Source organism: Capsicum annuum, unplaced genomic scaffold, assembly GCF_002878395.1.
Source record: "Capsicum annuum cultivar UCD-10X-F1 unplaced genomic scaffold, UCD10Xv1.1 ctg83355, whole genome shotgun sequence".
Lineage (NCBI taxonomy): Eukaryota > Viridiplantae > Streptophyta > Magnoliopsida > Solanales > Solanaceae > Capsicum > Capsicum annuum.
This window is the reverse complement of record NW_025894220.1, coordinates 569,960-588,594: the sequence shown is the minus strand read 5'-3', so window position 1 is coordinate 588,594 and position 18,635 is coordinate 569,960. Positions and strand designations below refer to the sequence as shown.

Below are 18,635 nucleotides of genomic sequence, written 5' to 3'. Positions count from 1 at the left end.
TAACAGTAAATTTCATTTTTTCCTCTTTACCTAAAACTTAAGATTTTAATAGTTGGATTTATTTTTCTTTCCAAGAACCAACCTTACAGTCCTCGAAATCTACCAATGTACGAATCTATCCATCATTCATAAAGGAAAGGAACACCTAAATTACAGAGAGAGATCATCTTTGAAGAAAGAGATGTACTAAAAAAATAGAAGCAGAATAATTAGTCACCAAATTAAATAAAACAGCTGACAAGATACAGATTAACAAATTCAAGCAATGGAGCATGTCACTGTATTCACGTTACAATGAAAAGAATGTACTTTATTATATATAACAAATATCATTAGCTGGGCAGCGAAACTTACTAAAACAGGGATCATTCAGGGCGGGTAGGCTGTAGTATTTTCCGAATTCACCACTTCCGTGCGTGAGAAGACCAGTGAGGATTCCGTTAAACGGATTCTCTGAAGCTGTATTGATTAACAAAATAGTATCAGACTCTTGATTTTCTTTAGCATCAATTGTATAGATTAATTTAAAATGAAAAACTTATTTATAGCTTCTGGTGGATCTATGATTCTTTTTTTTAAAAAAAAAATGGAGTAGGGAAAGGAAATATGAGAAGGAAACTAAAGGTGGGCAAAGCAAACTCTCACGTCCTCAGTAATCAAGAAAACAACTAAACTATAACATTAAACTGCAAATACATTCAAGACCATAAATTTTCTTTCACTCGCTATATTCACATTAATTTCATGGTAAATGAAACCTTACTCGGCATTACTACCAAATCAGTCTGCATAATTCATTCAAGAACTAGCCAATTACAGAGTCTTCACTATTTTTTCAGCTTCAATTTGATTATTCCAAGGAAAAGGAAGAAAATTAATGAGCAAGAATCACTTGATAATACAAATTACCTTTGCTTAATAAGTTGCCGATCCCAAATGGCAACGCCCAATTACACCAATACTAAACAATTTGATGAAATACAGATGAAAATTCAACAAGGAGTAGCTGGAATTCTCAAAATAGCAAATCCTAGAATTGTGAATTTATTCCAATTTGCCTCCAAATAGCAGCTCTAGTTAAATCCTTCCCCAAATTTGTCAATTTCCGAAGAATGAACTATTAACAACTCCAAACTGGATTGAAAATGGTATCTAGTTTACCACAAAACAGGGGCAGGTAAAATCAAATAAAAAGAAAAAAAACTTTACTATGAAGGGGTGTTGAAGTAACAGGTAAAGTTGTTGCCATGTGAGCAATAGGTCATGAATTCAAGCTGGGGAAACGACCTCTAGGAAAAATGATAGGTCATGAATTCAAGCTGGGGAAACGACCTCTAGGAAAAATGTAAGGTAAGACTGCATAAAGCGGAACGGCCCTTCACCGGAATCGGGCACAGCGAAAACTTCAGTACAGCAGCTAGATTACAACAAAATAATAAAAATCTCAAGTATTCAAAAGCTACTAAAATATTAAACAAATTCAACTTTCAGTCAACAACAACATAATAGCAGGCAAAATAAAAATGAATTAGTAAATAGAACAGACTAAACAAAATTCATCAAAATTAGCTTCAGTGTCTTCAAAAGATAGTGTGGTTCTTTCCTAGCAAAACCACATTACCAAATGCTCTACAACCCAAAAGACAAACATACAGGTACAAAAATACTAACAAATTCATCATCTCTAACAAAACCCTTTCCGCTAATTATTATCAAGAAAACAAGAAACCTGAAAGTCCACAAATAAAGACAGAAGGCATCAGTTCACCATCTTTGACTCCACAATCATATCCCAAATCCTATAAACCGTCGAAACACTTTTCCAATCTATTTTGAAATACCAAAAATTAATCTAATTTTTAATTTAGAATGACGATTTTCTTCCTAGCCTAAATTCAGTGAACAATTGTGTCAAAGAAAAAGAGACAAACACAGCATATTATAGATATTTACCTCTAGAAAACTGCAACGCGGAGAAGCAGAATTAGCAAAAACCAAAAATAGCTAGAAGAGTAAAAATGATTAAAGGGATGAAAATAGAGAGACAATGAATGAGGTCCGTGGAGTAGTTGCTAGTAGAGAAAAGGCGGTGAAAAGGATCAGAATAGAGATAGAATGGAGGCAGTGGAGAACAACTGTAAGCTTTGAAGCTTAAAAGACAGAAATGCCCCCTCAATGCCAAGCAGGCATGTCGAGGAGGTGTGTGCTTATTGCCTCTTATTACAGATAGTAAGTATATATAAAGTAATTTTGGGTAAACCCACTGCGCGTAACTTGCATCGACCATTGTCAGAGTAGCAAGCAACAAGCACATGCTCTCGAAGCCAAACTCCCAGTTCCTGCGTGCACTTCCACCATGTGGAGATATACGACGTGCCCGTCAATTGTTCGATGAAATTCCCAACCCAGATATACAATCGTGGACGCTCTTGATCACCGCATACAAAAAAAGCGGCTTTCCAGAAGAAGCATTGAAAGTCTATGAGGAATTGGGGGAAAGGAAAGTCCTTCCTGATCAGCTGGCACTGTTATCGGTAACCAAGGCTTGTGCTGCTTTGGGCAACCTGATAAAGGCAAAAGGGATTCACCAAGATGTAATCAGATTTGGTTATCGCTCTGATTTGCTCCTTGGAAATGCACTGATTGACATGTATGGAAAGTGTAAATACGCTCAAGGTGCAAGAGATGTTTTTGATAATTTACGTGCTAAAGATGTAATCTCTTGGACGTCGATGAGTTCGTGTTATGTTAACTGTAAACTTCCAAGAGAGGCGCTAATGACTTTCCGTGAAATGAGGTTGAAGGGAGTGAGACCTAATCCTGTTACATTGTCTTCTGTACTTCCCGCCTGCTCAGATTTGAAAAGTTTGAATTTGGGTAGAGAGATTCACGGGTATATCGTTAGAAATGGAATACACGATAATGTGTATGTTAGCAGTGCTCTTGTGGACATGTATGCTAGTTGTTCAAGTATCAAACAAGCGGAGTTAGTATTTAATAGTACACATCAGTCTGACTATGTTTTATGCAATGTCATTATGTCAGCATATTTCTCAAATGGGGAATGTGACAAAGCACTTCGCATCTTTGATCAGTTGCGAAAAGGAAGAACTAAACTGAATCACGATTCCTGGAATTCTGTTATTGGAGGGTGCATACAAAGTGGAAGGACAGATAAGGCGCTTCAAATACTTCATGAAATGCAGCAGTCAGGTGTAAAACCAAATAAAATCACAATCACCAGTGTGTTACCTGCTTGTATAGATCTAGGAAGCATAAGAAGAGGTAAGGAGATTCATGGTTGTCTCCTTCGGCATTTATTCTTGGAAGATGAGACAGTGTTCACTGCTTTGGTATTCATGTATGCTAAATGTGGTGATCTGGAACTATCCAAAAGAGTCTTCTATGTGATGCCAAAAAAAGATACTATTGCTTGGAACACAATGATTATTGGAAATTCAATGCATGGGAAGGGAGAGGAAGCCTTGCTGCTTTTCCGCGAAATGGCAAGTTCAGGGGTGAAACCCAACTCCGTTACCTTTACTGGCGTCTTATCAGGTTGCAGCCATTCCCAGCTGGTAGACAAGGGCCTTATGATATTTTATTCAATGAGAAAGGAGCATGGAATTGAACCTGATTCAGAACATTATTCATGCATGGTTGATGCTCTAAGCCGTGCTGGTCGGCTAGAACAGGCATATAATTTCATCCAAAGCATGCCCATGAAACCAAGTGCTGCTGCTTGGGGAGCATTGCTTGGTGCATGTAGAGTATATAAGAACGTGGAAATGGCACGAGCTGCTGGAGAACAGCTGTTGGAGATTGAGCCAGAAAATGCTGGGAACTATGTTTTGTTGTCCAATATTTTTGAAGCTGCCAAACTACGAGAGGAGGCCTCAAAAATTAGGAAATTGATGAGAGAAAGAGGAATTATTAAAGTTCCTGGCTGTAGCTGGATTCAAGTGAAAGACAAAGTGCATACTTTTGTTGTCGGTGACAAGAATAGTGCTCAAACTGCAGACATTTACCGCTTTTTGACTGAAGTAGGTGAAAAGATGAGGTTAGCCGGGTATTTACCCTGTACGGACCTTGTTGGACAAGATCTTGATGCAGAGGAGAAGGAATACAGTTTGTGCAATCATAGCGAGAGGCTTGCTGCTGCCTTTGGGATTCTTAATTTAGACGGTGCGTCATCCATTAGGGTGTTCAAAAACTTGAGAATATGTGGAGATTGCCATAATGCCATGCAGTATTTGGCTAAAATTGTTGGGGTGCAGATCATTGTGAGAGATCCTCTTAGGTTTCATCATTTTAAAGATGGGTTATGCTCCTGTAGCGATTTTTGGTGAAATACCAAACACCGCCAAGTATTAAACTTGATAAACTGCAAGCATAATTAATTCTTGAGGAAATATTTTGATTATGCTCCTGCAGAGATTTTGATGAAATAACAAATGCCACCAAGTATTAAACTTGATATGCTGCAAACGTGATTAATTCTAAAGGGATATTTGGAGGATCTAAGCTGATAATACAATGGAGAAGGTTAATTTTGTTTTTCTCCATGGAAAATAGAAGTCGGAGTATGCAATCCACTGTGACTGTGCTTGCGGGTGAAACTAATGATTTAAAAATTTTTGCTGGCACTAGATCCATGATATATACTCAGCACAAAGGTACTATGACCTAACCCTGTATGCAAATAATGTAACAACTCTTCTAACCACCTTTAGGCGCACCTCATTATGTGTCTGAAGGTTGTCCTTTCAGAGTGGCGAACTCCTAAGCAAGAAAAAAAGTGCTACTGCCAGTTTGATACCTGGGACTAGAATAGGAATTTTAGATGTTCACCGGTCAATATAAAAAATAAGGTGATTGTTACTTCATTGGAATTTGTCCCAAGGAAAAGTAAGCATTTATATTGGCTCCTTTCTTCACTCTCTTGATCAATTGATTTCTCCACATTTGTCTGTCTATTTCTACTTTATTGCGAATTTCATCTGCTTTACCACTGCATGATCTATGATGGGCACTAAGTTGTTTGTTATTCATCAGATATATACTGGTAAGAATAAGCCTTGTGTGGTTTTAACTCTCTCAACAATAAAAGAACTACTTAATCGAGCTTACCTTTGCTGAACACATTCACTAATTTTGAGGATTGTGGAGTCTAGGGGATATGGATTCTCATTAATTTGCTCCTTTCGATGATGACAATACTTTGTACTCTATCCTGGGTATGTACAAGCATTAGAAGTGTTTGTAACTGGCTATCAGCATGAAATATTACTCAAGCTTGATAATATACAGCAAGATAGTTGTTTCAATGCTTGTCCAAATTGGGTCACAGAATGTTTAACCTTGTAACTTACAGCAAAATTCAGACCAAGAAATGATACACAAGTTCTAGAACTCTCCATTATTCAAGTTGGGCATACCAGATACCCTGGATTTTTACATCCTTGGGGACCTTTGCTCCCAGATCTGTATCAGATGGCTGGATGCTCTCAAATACTCCAATGACCTCACCAGTCTCTGGCTTGCTCTTGGTAACACTCAAGGTGATCTTTCCTGTTGAAGATGCAGTGTTCTTTACATTCTCCTTCTCAAGCTCCTCCTCGTCTCCTCTCCCTCCGGCAGGCAAGGCAACAGCGTTGTCATAGCCAGTAGATCCACCCCGGCCCTTTGGGTCAAGGAAGGATGAACCTCTGTATGATGGCACAAGGAACTCACCACTAAAGTTTTCTGGTTTGCCGCTTGCCACTAGCTGCTTGATAGTGAAGAGGAAGGGCACACGCTCACCACCAGGAAGCTGAACTGTAACAGCAGCATAATCAATTCCATCCTTCTCCTCAAACTTAACAGTGCCGTCAGGAGACACTTCGAATGGTCCCTCAATCTCATCAAGAGTGTAGGTTAAGCGTGTCATGAGCTTGGTTTTCTGGAATTCTGGGGCTGAGTTCTTGCTCACACCCTCTGCCTTGACCGTGAATGATGTGGGCTCTAAGCAGAATTTCTGGGCAGTGTACTTGCCTGGTTTGAAGGCAAAGCTGTCCACACCTCCTTCAATTGTAGGGCACTGGTTAGCAGTTCCAGTTCCCTTTACTTCCATGTATGTCTTGCTTTGAATTTCGTCGAAGGTTAGACGTTTTGGAACTCCTTCGGCATTTGCTCCCTATGCAGCCATGTGTACAAACTTTAGGAATTTTTGCATGAGAAACAAGAACACGAAGAAGTAAGCCTCAGAGTCCCAAATAAGTTGGGGTCAGCTATATGAATCCTTATTGACCATGTTTCCACATATAAGTTCAAGTCATGTCATCATCATACCCAAATAAAAATATAAGTGAAAATTAAATTAGGCATACACAAATTATGATAGAATCCTTAAACCAGTTAATCCTTATAGAAACATGGATGCTTGTCCTGAAATAGAGATGACAACATTAACATCTAGAAATGGGCTTGGAAATTTTGACAAGGTATTGGATGATAGGATATAGACTGATCTTAATTTTGCATGTGGCAATGTGAGGGTATACAATGTGCGGCAATGTAAAGAAGCCTTCTAATGTATTTCTACATACTCTCAAAGACATCAAAGGCTCTCTACTACTGATGTAGATTCTGGTCCAAGAAGTTGAATGATAGTGAATATGAGGCCTACAAGTTTTAAGAACATTTTACTGCTTTTAGAATTATCGATATGTCATACTTAAGATAGCATTCATCTTTAATCCAGTTGTAGTGTTTCTTATCATCTTAAATTTAGGTGATTGGATTTACGCCAACGGAAACCATAAACTTCATGCATAATAGAGGGATATGACGATTTAATTTTTCAAATAATGAATGAAATTCCTCTTTCATCCCATCCTATTCCCATTACTGATCTACTCATAGTTAAAAAGTGCCTTTCTTTCTTTTGTGCCTGCTCATGATCTAAACGAGTCAGAACACACCAGTACATGTTCCTAATTGCTGACAAGCGGGGTATCTCTGGGACATTTTCCATTAGTTGTCTTGTATTTCTAATAATAAGTTGTTATATAGATTGCATGTTGAATTGAATACATAATATGATGTGCTGGTTTAGAAAGATCCTAGTTGAATGATGATGAAGAACTGCTAATTTGTATTTTTTTTAAGTGACTCGAGCCTATATACAATACCTGAAATTATACTGTCTAAATTTATGAGTCTTTATTATGCAGGCAACAGCACCAGATATATGGGAAATATGGACATGAAGCAGGCAGAATCGGGTAAGAAAAGGAACTTACTGAGACGACGAGAGCAGAAGTGGCAAGGGCAAAACCAGCAATCTTGGCAGCATCAGTGCATTTCTGAGCCAATTCCTTGATTTCAGTTTGCAAAGAGCAAGTGAGCCTGGCTGCAGCTGGTTCAACACCAAATGCTTTGCTCACACTTTGTGCAGACCTCAACTGCAGGTTGTTTCTAGCACCAACCTTTGTTGGTTGCATAAGAGTTGCAGCTGCTTGTAGAGAGGCAGCCATAATTTGCCTTTTTTTCTTGATCAAACTCCTGTGCTCCTCTCTGTTTCTGGTTTGTTGGAAAGTGGATGAGTGGCAGTAAGAAGTGGTTCGTATGCAGAGGATGGACAAATTATTTTGGTGGCTTTGGTGCGAGTAAGATAAGAGATAGGATAAGGGCCATTTTTCATTGGTTGATCTGAGCTAATGCCTCTTATTTGGTGGCTTGCAACGTGGCAAATTTTGTGTTCAGGATAAAGATATTCATTTTTGTAATTTTGGTAGGGAAGTGATGGACGATGGCCTTTTACATTATTTGAAGCTAAAACCCTGTAAATATTTACTCTCGTATTTGCACCAAATCACATAAGTTGATTACTTGATCATGGTTAATTATTTGTTGAGATAGTATGTATTACGAAAGAAAAGGTTCAAAAAACAAAAAAACAAAAAAAAGCTCTATAACTAATTGAAAACGGATTAAATTTGCTCTCTTTCCACCTATTAAACCTTAGTCCATGATTTTACCGTAATTATGACATGGCTAATTATGTGAGGATTTCTCTCTTTCCCAAGGAAAACATAATTCTAGCTTAGAGTACCTTGTTGTGTGTTCTCTCTTCCATTTTAGAAGTACTATTGTTATTATTTTATTATTATCTTGTTCTTTTATGTATTATTATTATTATGATTTTTCTTCTTTTTTTTTTGAAACTCTCGACAATTTACAGCCGCTACAATATCAGTCACAACTTTTGTCCTTTAGATGATTGTGCGCACTAGATAAACCTCTCACTGTATAATAGCTTGCAAACTATAGGGGACTAGGCAAGCAGACTCGAGAGAATTGGATTGGGGATTGTGCGCACTGGGTAAATCCCCCACTGTATAATAGCTTGCAGACCACAGGGGACTAGGCAAGTAGATTCGACTCAGAGAGCATTGGGAGGGGGAGGGAAGGGAGGGGGGAAGGTCAATTCCGGGTTTACTTGGGTTATTTTTACTATTTTTATTGTCAGATACTTTTTTGTATATGGTTTTTTTGCGATAGCTTTTACTTGTGTTTGTCAAACCTTATGATTTTTTTTTTTTTTTGCTTATACCCGATCTTTCCAAATCTCTTTTATGAAATTTCACTACATATACTATCGTTGTAAATTAAATAGGAAAAAATTCATAAAAGCACAACTTTAGTTTGAAAATTACTAAAAATCCCTTCAGTTTGAAAAAACTACAAATATCCCAACTTTTATCAATTTAGGTTAAAAATTGAGGTACATCCTAAAACACTTTTTTTTTTGAATTTTAACTTTACCAACTCTTTCTATATTAATGGCTACATTAACGCCAAAATTTTGGTCACGATTTTATCCCACAATTTTCTCCTCTTCTTCTTCTTCACATTTTTTAATTAAGGTATTTTTTTCCTAAATTCATTTTCATTTTCTTCTTATTATATTCAATGGTTTTTCTCGAAAATCAAATTAAGCAACACCATATCCCTTTAGCTCACCCGATTTGATTGTTTGGAGTTTCGTGTTAAAGATGATGATATTTTTTGTGCTCGAGTTATGGGTAAAGTTACTATTTCGGAGAAGAAAATTATTCCCGGTGAGGTTATTTTCGACTGATTTTTGGTTATCGGTATTTCAGGTAAACCTTCTAATCCAATAATATTTTGCTGAGAGAAGCAAAAGAACAGTGGAAAGCTCCGACAAAAGATGATACGGTGACCAACGGATTTAAAGTCATTTATCTTTTCGAGGAAGAAAAAATCCAACTACACTCACCTTGAAAATGCTCTCTAATCATCAAGTTACTGGGAAAAAAAACTGTGCATTATTATCTCAAAACAAAAATTCAAGATCTATGGAGACCTTCAGAGCAATTTTTTGTATATGTTGTTCTCTACTTTTGTTGTTATATGTATCTCTTGTTTTTTAAATTTTAGTGAAATAGACATATTAAATATACAAGTTAGTAAACTTAAAGATGTATATTGTGTACGAGTTTGTTTTGTATGTATCTTACACTATTTTTTGTTTTAATTCAAATATTTATACCAAAGATACATATTCTTAATACCCAAGTAAATATACAACTTTCAAAATTTATACCCAAGTAATAATGTAGGCAACTACATACCATTTTCTTTCTTTCCTCTTTTTTTCTATTCTTTCCAGCAACTAGTAAGGATACGAGTTTAACTTAGGTTTAACGCATTAATAGAAAAAAACCAATATTATCACCAAGATCAATATTAAAAAATAATTCAATTAAAATGAAATTAAATTGAGTTTGATTTACTGATGAACTGTAAATAAAAATATGACTAAAAATATTAACTACTAATTAAACGACTAGTACTCATTGATAACGCTCAAATTACACTCTTGAATAGGTGTAAGCGATCATTGTCAATATAAAATCCAACTAGGTTGGGATCGAATTCCACAGGAAATAAGGTGTGAACTCAAGTTGTTTACGATATAATTTACTGCTAGTTTACTGTTTCCTGAAATGGGGGTTTAAGTTTTGCAAATAATTGTTTATCACTTTGAATTTAATGTTTGTAACCAAGATTTTATGAGATAACCAGGATTATGTTCACTAGGGTTTACAGAACATGACAGATGCTACCATTAACTCAAGGTTCTCACGGTGGTTAGGATGACAAGCTATCTTTATCGATGATATGCTCAAATGTCTCTCGACCTATTTGAGCGTCTGATTTTCGAATCCTCTCAGACTTAGGGAATCGCAACTCACTGCCCAGATTTTATCTCAGGTTAATCAACCTTGTTACAACGCTGATTATTAAATGAAGCCTTTCCGAATCCCTATTGATAATTCACTTCCTACTATTTATGATTTCTTTCTCAAGCAAACCTAAGTAGGTACGCCTATTGTTTGCAACCAACAGACATAAATTCTAATCTCAGAATTACCAAGAAATCCTAACACCTATTAAACCTTGAGTAATTAATTACCACCTTATCATGACCTAACCCTAGATCCTATAATCCAGGTTAAAGATGTTTAGCCACTCATAATGCAAGAAATAAGAACACAAGTTGAATTCATAATTGAAAGGATTAACTTACAACGATGAATGAAATCAAAAGTGAACTTGTATTTGAATCACAAGGCAAAACTCCAAGATAGATTCCTCTTCCAATAATAATAAAACCCTCTAATCAAAGCTTTTTATAGTTAACCCTAAATAAGGAAATAAAATAGAAAGTTTCAGATTTTCCTCGGAATAGACGACAGCACCCATGACGGCCTATCACGGGCCTGACAGCCTATCACGAACGTCGTCAGATTCTCTTTAATGTTGGCTTTTGCTGTCTCAGGCTGACGATGATCATGACTGCCTATCAGGAGTCTGACGGCATGTTATGGATGTCATCAGCTCCTCTTCCATTTTGACAATTTCTGCCTAAGGTTGATGATGATTCTGACGGCTTGTCACACTTTTGACGTCTTATCAGTAGATATCGTCACAACATTCAATTCATGCCAACTCCCTGGTTACGTTTGACGGCAACTATGATTGCCTATCACGGGGCTAACAACTTGTCACAGATGTCATCAGCCACACCTTTCTTCAAATTTCTCCAGATATCAACTTCTTTGCCTCCATTCTTGTTGGTCCTCTATCCCATTAGCTTAATCTGTAAAATTAACATAAATACATCAAAAAACGACAAAAGTTGCTTAAGGCCTCACAATTATTCTAGGTTAAAGGCTTTAAATGTGTTTGCAATTAAGCACACATCAATACCTTCAACTTAAAGCAATTGCTTATCCTCAAATAACTTAATCCATCTAAGGGAACACATAGCACATTCAGCAGCCAATTTTTCATTTAAGCTCGACACAAAGTTATCCTTTCAATGCCAAACAAACTAATACCAACTGTGCATATCATTGAAAATAGCACTGTAACACTGAGGAATCAAGCAGCAGCATCAATCTTAGCCGCAATAACCATTCACATATCAATGTCACACTATCTAAACAAGTAAGTAGCTAGCAATGATACCAGTGTGCCCTCACAACAAAGAATTCCCCCTCTTCTCATATAAGAAATTCAATAATGCAAATATGGAGTTCATCACAAGACTCTCATGCTAAAAAAAAAGTTCCAGTCAATGTATGCCAAGTGCTATAGGCTTTCCCTTATTTTCGTTACCAAAATCCTCAGATAGGTCAGCTAGAATCACTATAGGACTTCTTTTAGGCTTGTAGTATAGTTTGGGGCTGGTATGATATTCAAGGTCATTTAGGGTGACTATGCCTCCTTGACACTACACTACTTTCTTGAGGCTCACTTATTATCCTCTTTGTTTTCTCCTCTTCTCTTATAAGAAATCCAAATTCAAGTTGGGTGCTGCCCTCTTTTTTTTAATACCCAGTTTTTATTCTTTCTCCTTTATTCCACCCTTTGTCATACTCATTTTACACCACACACCCCTATAATAGCCACCCTCAACTTAGGACGTTTACCTAGATCAAGGTACTCAGTGTCCAAGGAAGGCCAGGGATAAATAGGTTCATTGTGGTATAAATGGAAAGGTGATAGTCATACGAAAGAAAGGGTCAATTTAGGCTCTAAACAGGGATCAAGGGGTGTTATGCATACAGGAAAGGATATTTAGGCTAAAAGAGGGTTAATCAATGACAACCTATGATCCTGTCCTAGCTCCTATCCTAAGACCATGTCAAGACCAACCAGGCAAGTTCTGGCTTTAGCATACATAGGGAAACAAGTAATAGCTCACACACACCTGGCACACAAGTATATCATAGGCCACCACTTATTTAGTTCATGCAAGTTTTTTTTTAATGATCATCAGGCAACTATAACTAATGCCACAACAAGATTCACAATGGTCAAAAGTAAATATAATCCACACAGTTTATCAAACAAGACATTGGAAGGATGTTCAAAAGTCGAGCAAGGACATATCACTGCCTTTTTATGCTTGTATTTCTCCTAGTTTCCCAAAGCTATGTTACAACAACAGACTACCCTACACCCTCAACTTAGAATTAAAGCAAAACTAAACTAAGAGTTAGAGTATACCTGGACTGGGTCGGTCTCTGGGATCATGGGTTGCCTCCCATGCATCACTTGATTTAACGTCGCGGCACGACTCAGGTATCTCGATTACCTCAGACTTCATCGAGACAGATAATGGTAATGCTTTTCACTAATTATCTTGGGCCAATGTAAAGCTTCACTCGTTGCCCATTTACCTTAAATGTGCTTTCGTTTTCATTTTTGAGTTACACTATTCCAGACGAGTGGACTTGACTAACCTTGAAAGGACCTGACCACTTAGATTTCAGCTTCCCTGGGAACAATTTGAGTCTGGCATTAAACAAAAGCACCAAATCCCCCTGTTTGAATTCTCGTTTCTCTATTCTCCAATCATGGTACTTTTTCATCTTTTTTTTATACAGATTTGCTCGTTCATATGCCCTGAGATGGAATTCATCCATTTCATTCAGTTGCCCTAGTCTCATCTCTGATGCTTCCTTCAAGTTCAAATTCAACCTTTTGAGCGCCCATAAAGCCTTGTGTTCCAGCTCTATTGGCAAGTGGCAAGCTTTTCCATAGACCAGCTGAAATGGTGACATGCTAATGGGTGTCTTAAAAGCAGTCCGGTATGCCCACAAGGCATCATCAAGATTTTGAGACCAGTCTTTTCGTCTAGCATTCACCATTTTAGCTAGGATGGCTTTAATTTCATGATTCGACACCTCCACTTACCTACTGGTCTGTGGGTGGTACGGAGTAGCCACTCTGTGTTATTTCACTCTATATTTTGCCAAAGTTGCTTGGAATAATTTATTGCAAAAGTGAGATCCTCCATCACTTATGATAGTACGTGGTACTCCAAAGCGAGAGAAGATGTTCTTTTTGAGAAATGCAACAACCCTCTTTCCTTTGTTGTCATCCAAAGCCACAGTTTTGACCCACTTAGAGACATAGTCAACAGAAACCAGAATATACTTCATCCCGTACGAGCTTACAAACAAACCCATAAAGTCAATACCCCAGACATCAAATAATTCCACTTCAAGCATCTTAGTCAAGGGTATCTCATGTCTTTTAGAGATTGACCCTTGCCTCTGACATTGGTCACATTTCTGCACAAAATCATGGGCATCCTTAAACAATGTTGGCCAATAGTAGCCAATCTGCAACACCTTCCTGGCCATTTGGTAACCCGCATGCTGGCCCCTAACTGGGGAAGCATGACATGCTTTCAGTATACACAATACGTCTACTTCCGATACACATCTTCATATGATATTATCTGCACATCACCGAAAAAGATAAGGCTCATCCCAGAAGTAGTGTGTTATATCATGTAAGAATTTTTTAATTTGATAGAAAGAAAGATTTTCTGGTATGACCTCACTCACAACGTAGTTTGCATAATCCGCGTACCAGGGCAATGTTTCCACAACAGTTGCCAGGATTTCCTTATCAGGAAATGCATTATTTATCTTTGTTTCATCACTAGCTTTCTGTTTACCTTCCATTCTAGACAGATGATCCGTAACCTGGTTTTCACAACTTTTTCTATCTTTGACCTCGAAATCAAATTCTTACAGCAGCAACACCCATCTAATAAGCCTTGGTTTTGCATCCTTCTTAGCCATCAAATACCTCAAGGCAACATGGTCAGTGTGGACCACCACCTTGGTCCCAAGCAGATAAGCTCTGAATTTCTCGAAAGCATACACCACAGTCATCAGTTCCTGTTCAGTTACTGTGTAATTCTTTTGTGCTCCATTCAGTGCTTTGCTGGTGTAATATATCAAATGAAACAACTTATTCCCTTTTTGTCCTAATATAGCTCCTAGGGCAACACCGCTTGCATCACATATTATTTCAAATGGTTTTGCCCAGTCAGGTGCAATAACAATAAGGGCCTCAATCAGCTTCTTTTTAAGGCACTCAAATGCCTTCAAGCTCTCATTATCGAAGAAAAATTTCACTTCCTTCTCCAAAAGTTTACAAAGTGGATTTGCAACTTTTGAGAAATCTTTTATGAATCTTTGATAAAATCCTGCATGACCAAGAAAACTACGTACTCCCTTTACTGAAATAAGAGGCGGTGATTTCTCGATAACTTCCACCTTTGCTCGATCAACTTCAATCCTTTTTTCAAAAATTTTGTGGCCAATAACGATACCCTCCTTTACCATAAAATGGCATTTTTCCTAGTTAAGCACTAGGTTAAATTCAACACATTTTTGCAAGGCTACATTCAGATTCTCCAGACACATTTCAAATGAATCACCCACCACAGAGAAATCATCTATGAACACCTCTATGGTGTCTTCCACCATGTCAGAGAAGATAGACATCATGCACTGTTGAAAAGTGGCGGGTGCATTGCATAGCCCAAATGGCATCCTTTTAAATGCAAAGGTTCCATATGGGCATGTGAATGTCATCTTCTCCTGATCTTCAGGAGCAATATAGATTTGGTTATTCCAGAATAACCATCCAAGAAGCAATACCATCCCCTACCAGCTAATCGATCAAGTATTTGGTTCATAAAAGACATTGGGAAGTGGTCCTTCAGAGTCCAAGAGTTTAAATTGCGGTAGTCCATGCAAACTCTCCACCCAGTTACTGGCCTGAGTGGAATTAACTTATTCTTTTCATTAGCAACTATCGTCATACCCCTTTTTTTGGACACACATTGAACTGGACATACCCCGATGCCAGGGGGAATACTAATAATATCTGCGATGGTCCGTTCGATTGCTCTCTTGTGCTTCTAAAGGACTAAAATAAGTGCCTTTACCTGTTATTCTTTCAAATCAGCTACAACAATAACAGGTAGCGTACGCCCTTTACCCAGAAACACATATCGTAGGTGTCCGGGTAGCTTCTTCAACTCCAACACTGGGGGTTCTTCAGTAGATGGCTTAGCTGGTGGTGTTGGTCGATTAGCAAGGTCAAGGTCTAGACTTTTAGGAGCATAAGGATATGAACCCATGCCAGTCAAGGCACAAACTATTTTTTTATACTCCTCAATGCCTTCACTATCATAGTTCATCATGACCGCGACCAAAGGTTCGATAACAAGTTACTCAGTTCTGGGGACATCCTGTTTATTCTCAAAATACACCTCAACTACTGAGAACACACTCATTTCCTTATGTTGTTTCATTGATTTTCCCACATCAAACCATATCACTTCATCGTTCACCTAGAATAAGAGCTCATTCACTCTCAAATCGATCAACACACTTTTGATTGCGAGGAAAGGTCGAACTAAGATTACGGGTACCTCGAAGTCCACCTCGCAGTCCAGAATGACAAAGTCTGCAGGGAATATGAAATTTGAAACCTTTACCAACACATCATACAGAATGCCAACAGGTCGCTTTACTGACCTGTCCGCCATCACCAGTTTCATGTTGGTGGGTGTGGGATTTCTCATACCCAACTTTTTATAAATAGTCAATGGTATCAAATTAACTCTTGCTCCCAGATCACACAGTGCTTTAGTGAACTCTATAGTTTTAATTGTGCAGGGAATAGTCACTGCACCTGGATTTGGCTTCTTTTGCATTAAGGTGCTTGTAGAAATAACGCTGCAAAGGTGGAGATCTGCCTTCAATTTGTAACTCACTGCTCATTTCTTAGTAACAAGGTCCTTCATGAATTTTGCATATCCTGGCATTTGCTCAAGTTCCTCAATCAAAGGCATATTTATTGTCAATTGCTTGAGCATTGCCATGAACTTGCTGAATTTGGCATCATCGACCTTCTTTCTCAATCGTTGAGGAAAGAGAGGTGGTGGTTTTGGGATGGTTTTTAACACCACTTCCTATTCCTTCTCCTTCACCTTCTTCGATGCATCAACAGAGCTATATGGCTTCTCAAACTCCACTGGGTAGTTTTCTTTTGGTTCATCCGCAACTTTCTCACGATTCATAGACTTGCCCACGGAAGAGCCAAATAAGATCTTACCACTCCTAGTGGTAATCACCAGATATGAGCCATCAGTCTTCTGACTCTGAACCATTTCACTAGGTAGGTTGCCACTTATTCCTTGGTTCAGTGTTGCAAAAAGTTGGTTTATCTGTTGCTCCAACTGATTGATAGAAGTAGAGTGTCAATTAACCAACTGATTCAGAGTAGAAAATTCACTCTTCATAGTAAGTACCCCTTAGTTGGTAGCCTCAACTCCCTTTAACAGTTTTCTATCATATCCTTCATAAATATCTTCCCTGATCTAGTTGCAACAGCCTTCCAGTTTTCAGGAAGAATATACAGCCTACTTCTGTCATTGCTGCTTCTTCAGTTTTCCTGCTCCCTATCTCTGTAACTAAGCTTGTCATAAATGTTCTGACCTTGATTTCCGTAGCTATTGCCTCGGAAATCCCCCTGATTATTAATATAATTAGCCTCTTCTTCAGGCTTCTCATCAAAACGGTCCTGAGAAATCACAACCTTTACTTTCTCCGTCTTTCCCAATAATAAGTGCTTGGTGAGCAAGTCCACCTGAGTTTTTAGATGGGCCATATATTAATCCCTCTCCTCATATCTCCAGTGTTGTTCGGCATTTATTCCTACAGGAATAGTAGGGCTTGTCACCATAGAATCCCTAGTATACCAAGCCCAACTTCGTTTGGCTATCTTATTCAGCATATCTGCAGCATCTTGAAAGAAAAGATCAACAAATGAACCACCAGTAGCATTATCTACAATTGGCTTCGTTACGGAGTTGAGAGCCCTGTATAAAGTCTCCATCAAATGTATGTCTGTCATATTATGGTTCGAATACTGTGTCAGCTTTTTCTTGAACCTCTCCCAAGTTTCATGCAGGGCCTCAGTCGAGAGCTGTCTAAAATTATTGATCTCATCCCTCAACTGTACCCTCCTGGAAGATGGAAAGAAACTTTCTAGGAAATCTCCTTTCAACCGCCTCCAGTTGCTTATAGAATCGGGCGTCAGCTCGTTTAGCCACAATATTGCCTCCCCAGAAAGGGGCAACGGGAATAACCTCAATCGGATAGTATTCTGGCTCACTCATGGGTTATCAAAAGATATGCAAATGGTGAAAAGTTTACCAAATGCAGGCTGGGGTCATCCCCAGGAAGGTCTCCAAACAACCCCTTCTGATTCAGGAGTTGGATCATCGTGCTTGTAATATTGAAATTTGCACCAGGTGCCAACGGAGGAGGAATGATTGTACCCGTTGCACCTGCTCCATCCACATCATCATCATTAAACTCATACTGCAGCGGTTGTTCTGCCATTCTACTTATACAATGGAGTTTTTAATTGAGTGGTTCTTGGCGTAACCTGTAACGATCCTACAAATAAACAAAAACAACAACTGAATGTAAATCTAGAAAAACTTAACTAATAGCAAATTAGCTCAGAAACTTTTAGTTTACAACCATATTCCCCGACAACGATGCCATTTTTTGATAACGCTCAAATTACACTCTTGAATGAGTGTAAGCGATCATTGTCAATATAAAACCTAACTAGGTTGGGGTTGAATCCTACAGGGAATAAGGTGTGAACTCAAGTTGTTTACGATATAATTTACTGATAGTTTACTATTTTCTGAAATGGGAGTTTAAGTTTTGCAGATAATTGTTTATCACTTTGAATTTAATGTTTGTAACCAAGATTTTATGAGATAACCAGGATTATGTTCACTAGGGCTTACGGAACATGACAGATGCTACCATTAACTCAAGGTTCTCACGGTGGTTAGGATGATAAGCTATTTTTATCGATGATATGCTCAAATGTATCTCAACCTATTCGAGCATCTAATTTCCTAATCCTCTCGGACTTAGGGAATCACAACTCACGGCCCATATTTTACCTCAGGTTAATCAACCTTGTTACAGTGCTGATTATTAAATGAAGCCTTTCCGAGTCCCTGTTGATAATTCACTTCCTACTATTTATGATTTCTTTCTCAAGCAAACCTAAGTAGGTACGCCTATTATTTACAACCAACAGACATAAATTCTAATCTCAAAATTACCAAGAAATCCTAACACCTATTAAACCTTGAGTAATTAATTACCACCTTATCATGACCTAACCCTAGATCCCATAATCCAGGTTAAAGA

At 38.0% G+C, this 18,635-nt stretch overlaps 3 protein-coding genes across 4 annotated transcripts in view; 1 reads left to right on the top strand and 2 right to left on the bottom strand.

The window, feature by feature from the left end:
- LOC124895640 overlaps nucleotides 1–1,913 on the bottom strand; it is a gene marked incomplete in the record, with an annotated part of 6,105 nt that extends 4,192 nt beyond the window's left edge. Inside the window, 2 exon segments of the mRNA XM_047406078.1 lie at nucleotides 355–459; nucleotides 1,730–1,913. Coding sequence (XP_047262034.1) covers nucleotides 355–459; nucleotides 1,730–1,760 — 136 coding nt within the window.
- Nucleotides 1,646–7,880, top strand: LOC124895636 (pentatricopeptide repeat-containing protein At1g20230-like). Of its 2 annotated transcripts, none has more exons than XM_047406074.1 (2): nucleotides 1,646–4,676; nucleotides 7,215–7,880. In XM_047406074.1, the coding sequence occupies exon 1, from the start codon at nucleotides 2,313–2,315 to the stop codon at nucleotides 4,347–4,349; it is 2,037 nt and encodes a 678-aa protein (XP_047262030.1). In that variant the 5' UTR covers nucleotides 1,646–2,312; the 3' UTR covers nucleotides 4,350–4,676; nucleotides 7,215–7,880. The 2 variants fall into 2 exon arrangements, with proteins under 2 accessions (XP_047262030.1, XP_047262031.1); XM_047406075.1 differs by having other exon boundaries at nucleotides 1,919–4,908; nucleotides 7,215–7,874.
- Nucleotides 5,258–7,642, bottom strand: LOC124895638 (oxygen-evolving enhancer protein 1, chloroplastic). Its single transcript, XM_047406076.1, has 2 exons — nucleotides 7,284–7,642; nucleotides 5,258–6,175 (listed from the first exon to the last, which is right to left on the bottom strand). Exons 1-2 carry the CDS (start codon nucleotides 7,515–7,517, stop codon nucleotides 5,420–5,422), a joined length of 990 nt encoding a protein of 329 aa, XP_047262032.1. The 5' UTR covers nucleotides 7,518–7,642; the 3' UTR covers nucleotides 5,258–5,419.
- Nucleotides 7,881–18,635: the final 10,755 nt, after the last annotated feature.

What these genes read in the sequence shown, in the direction of transcription:
- LOC124895636 (XM_047406074.1), top strand. Translation starts at nt 2,313, where the DNA reads ATGCTCTCGAAGCCAAACTCCCAGTTCCTGCGTGCACTTCCACCATGT.
- LOC124895638 (XM_047406076.1), bottom strand. Translation starts at nt 7,517, where the DNA reads ATGGCTGCCTCTCTACAAGCAGCTGCAACTCTTATGCAACCAACAAAG. An exon ending in CTTCTGCTCTCGTCGTCTCA is followed by an intron (nt 6,176 to 7,283) that starts GTAAGTTCCTTT and finishes ATGGCTGCATAG; the next exon opens with GGAGCAAATGCCGAAGGAGT.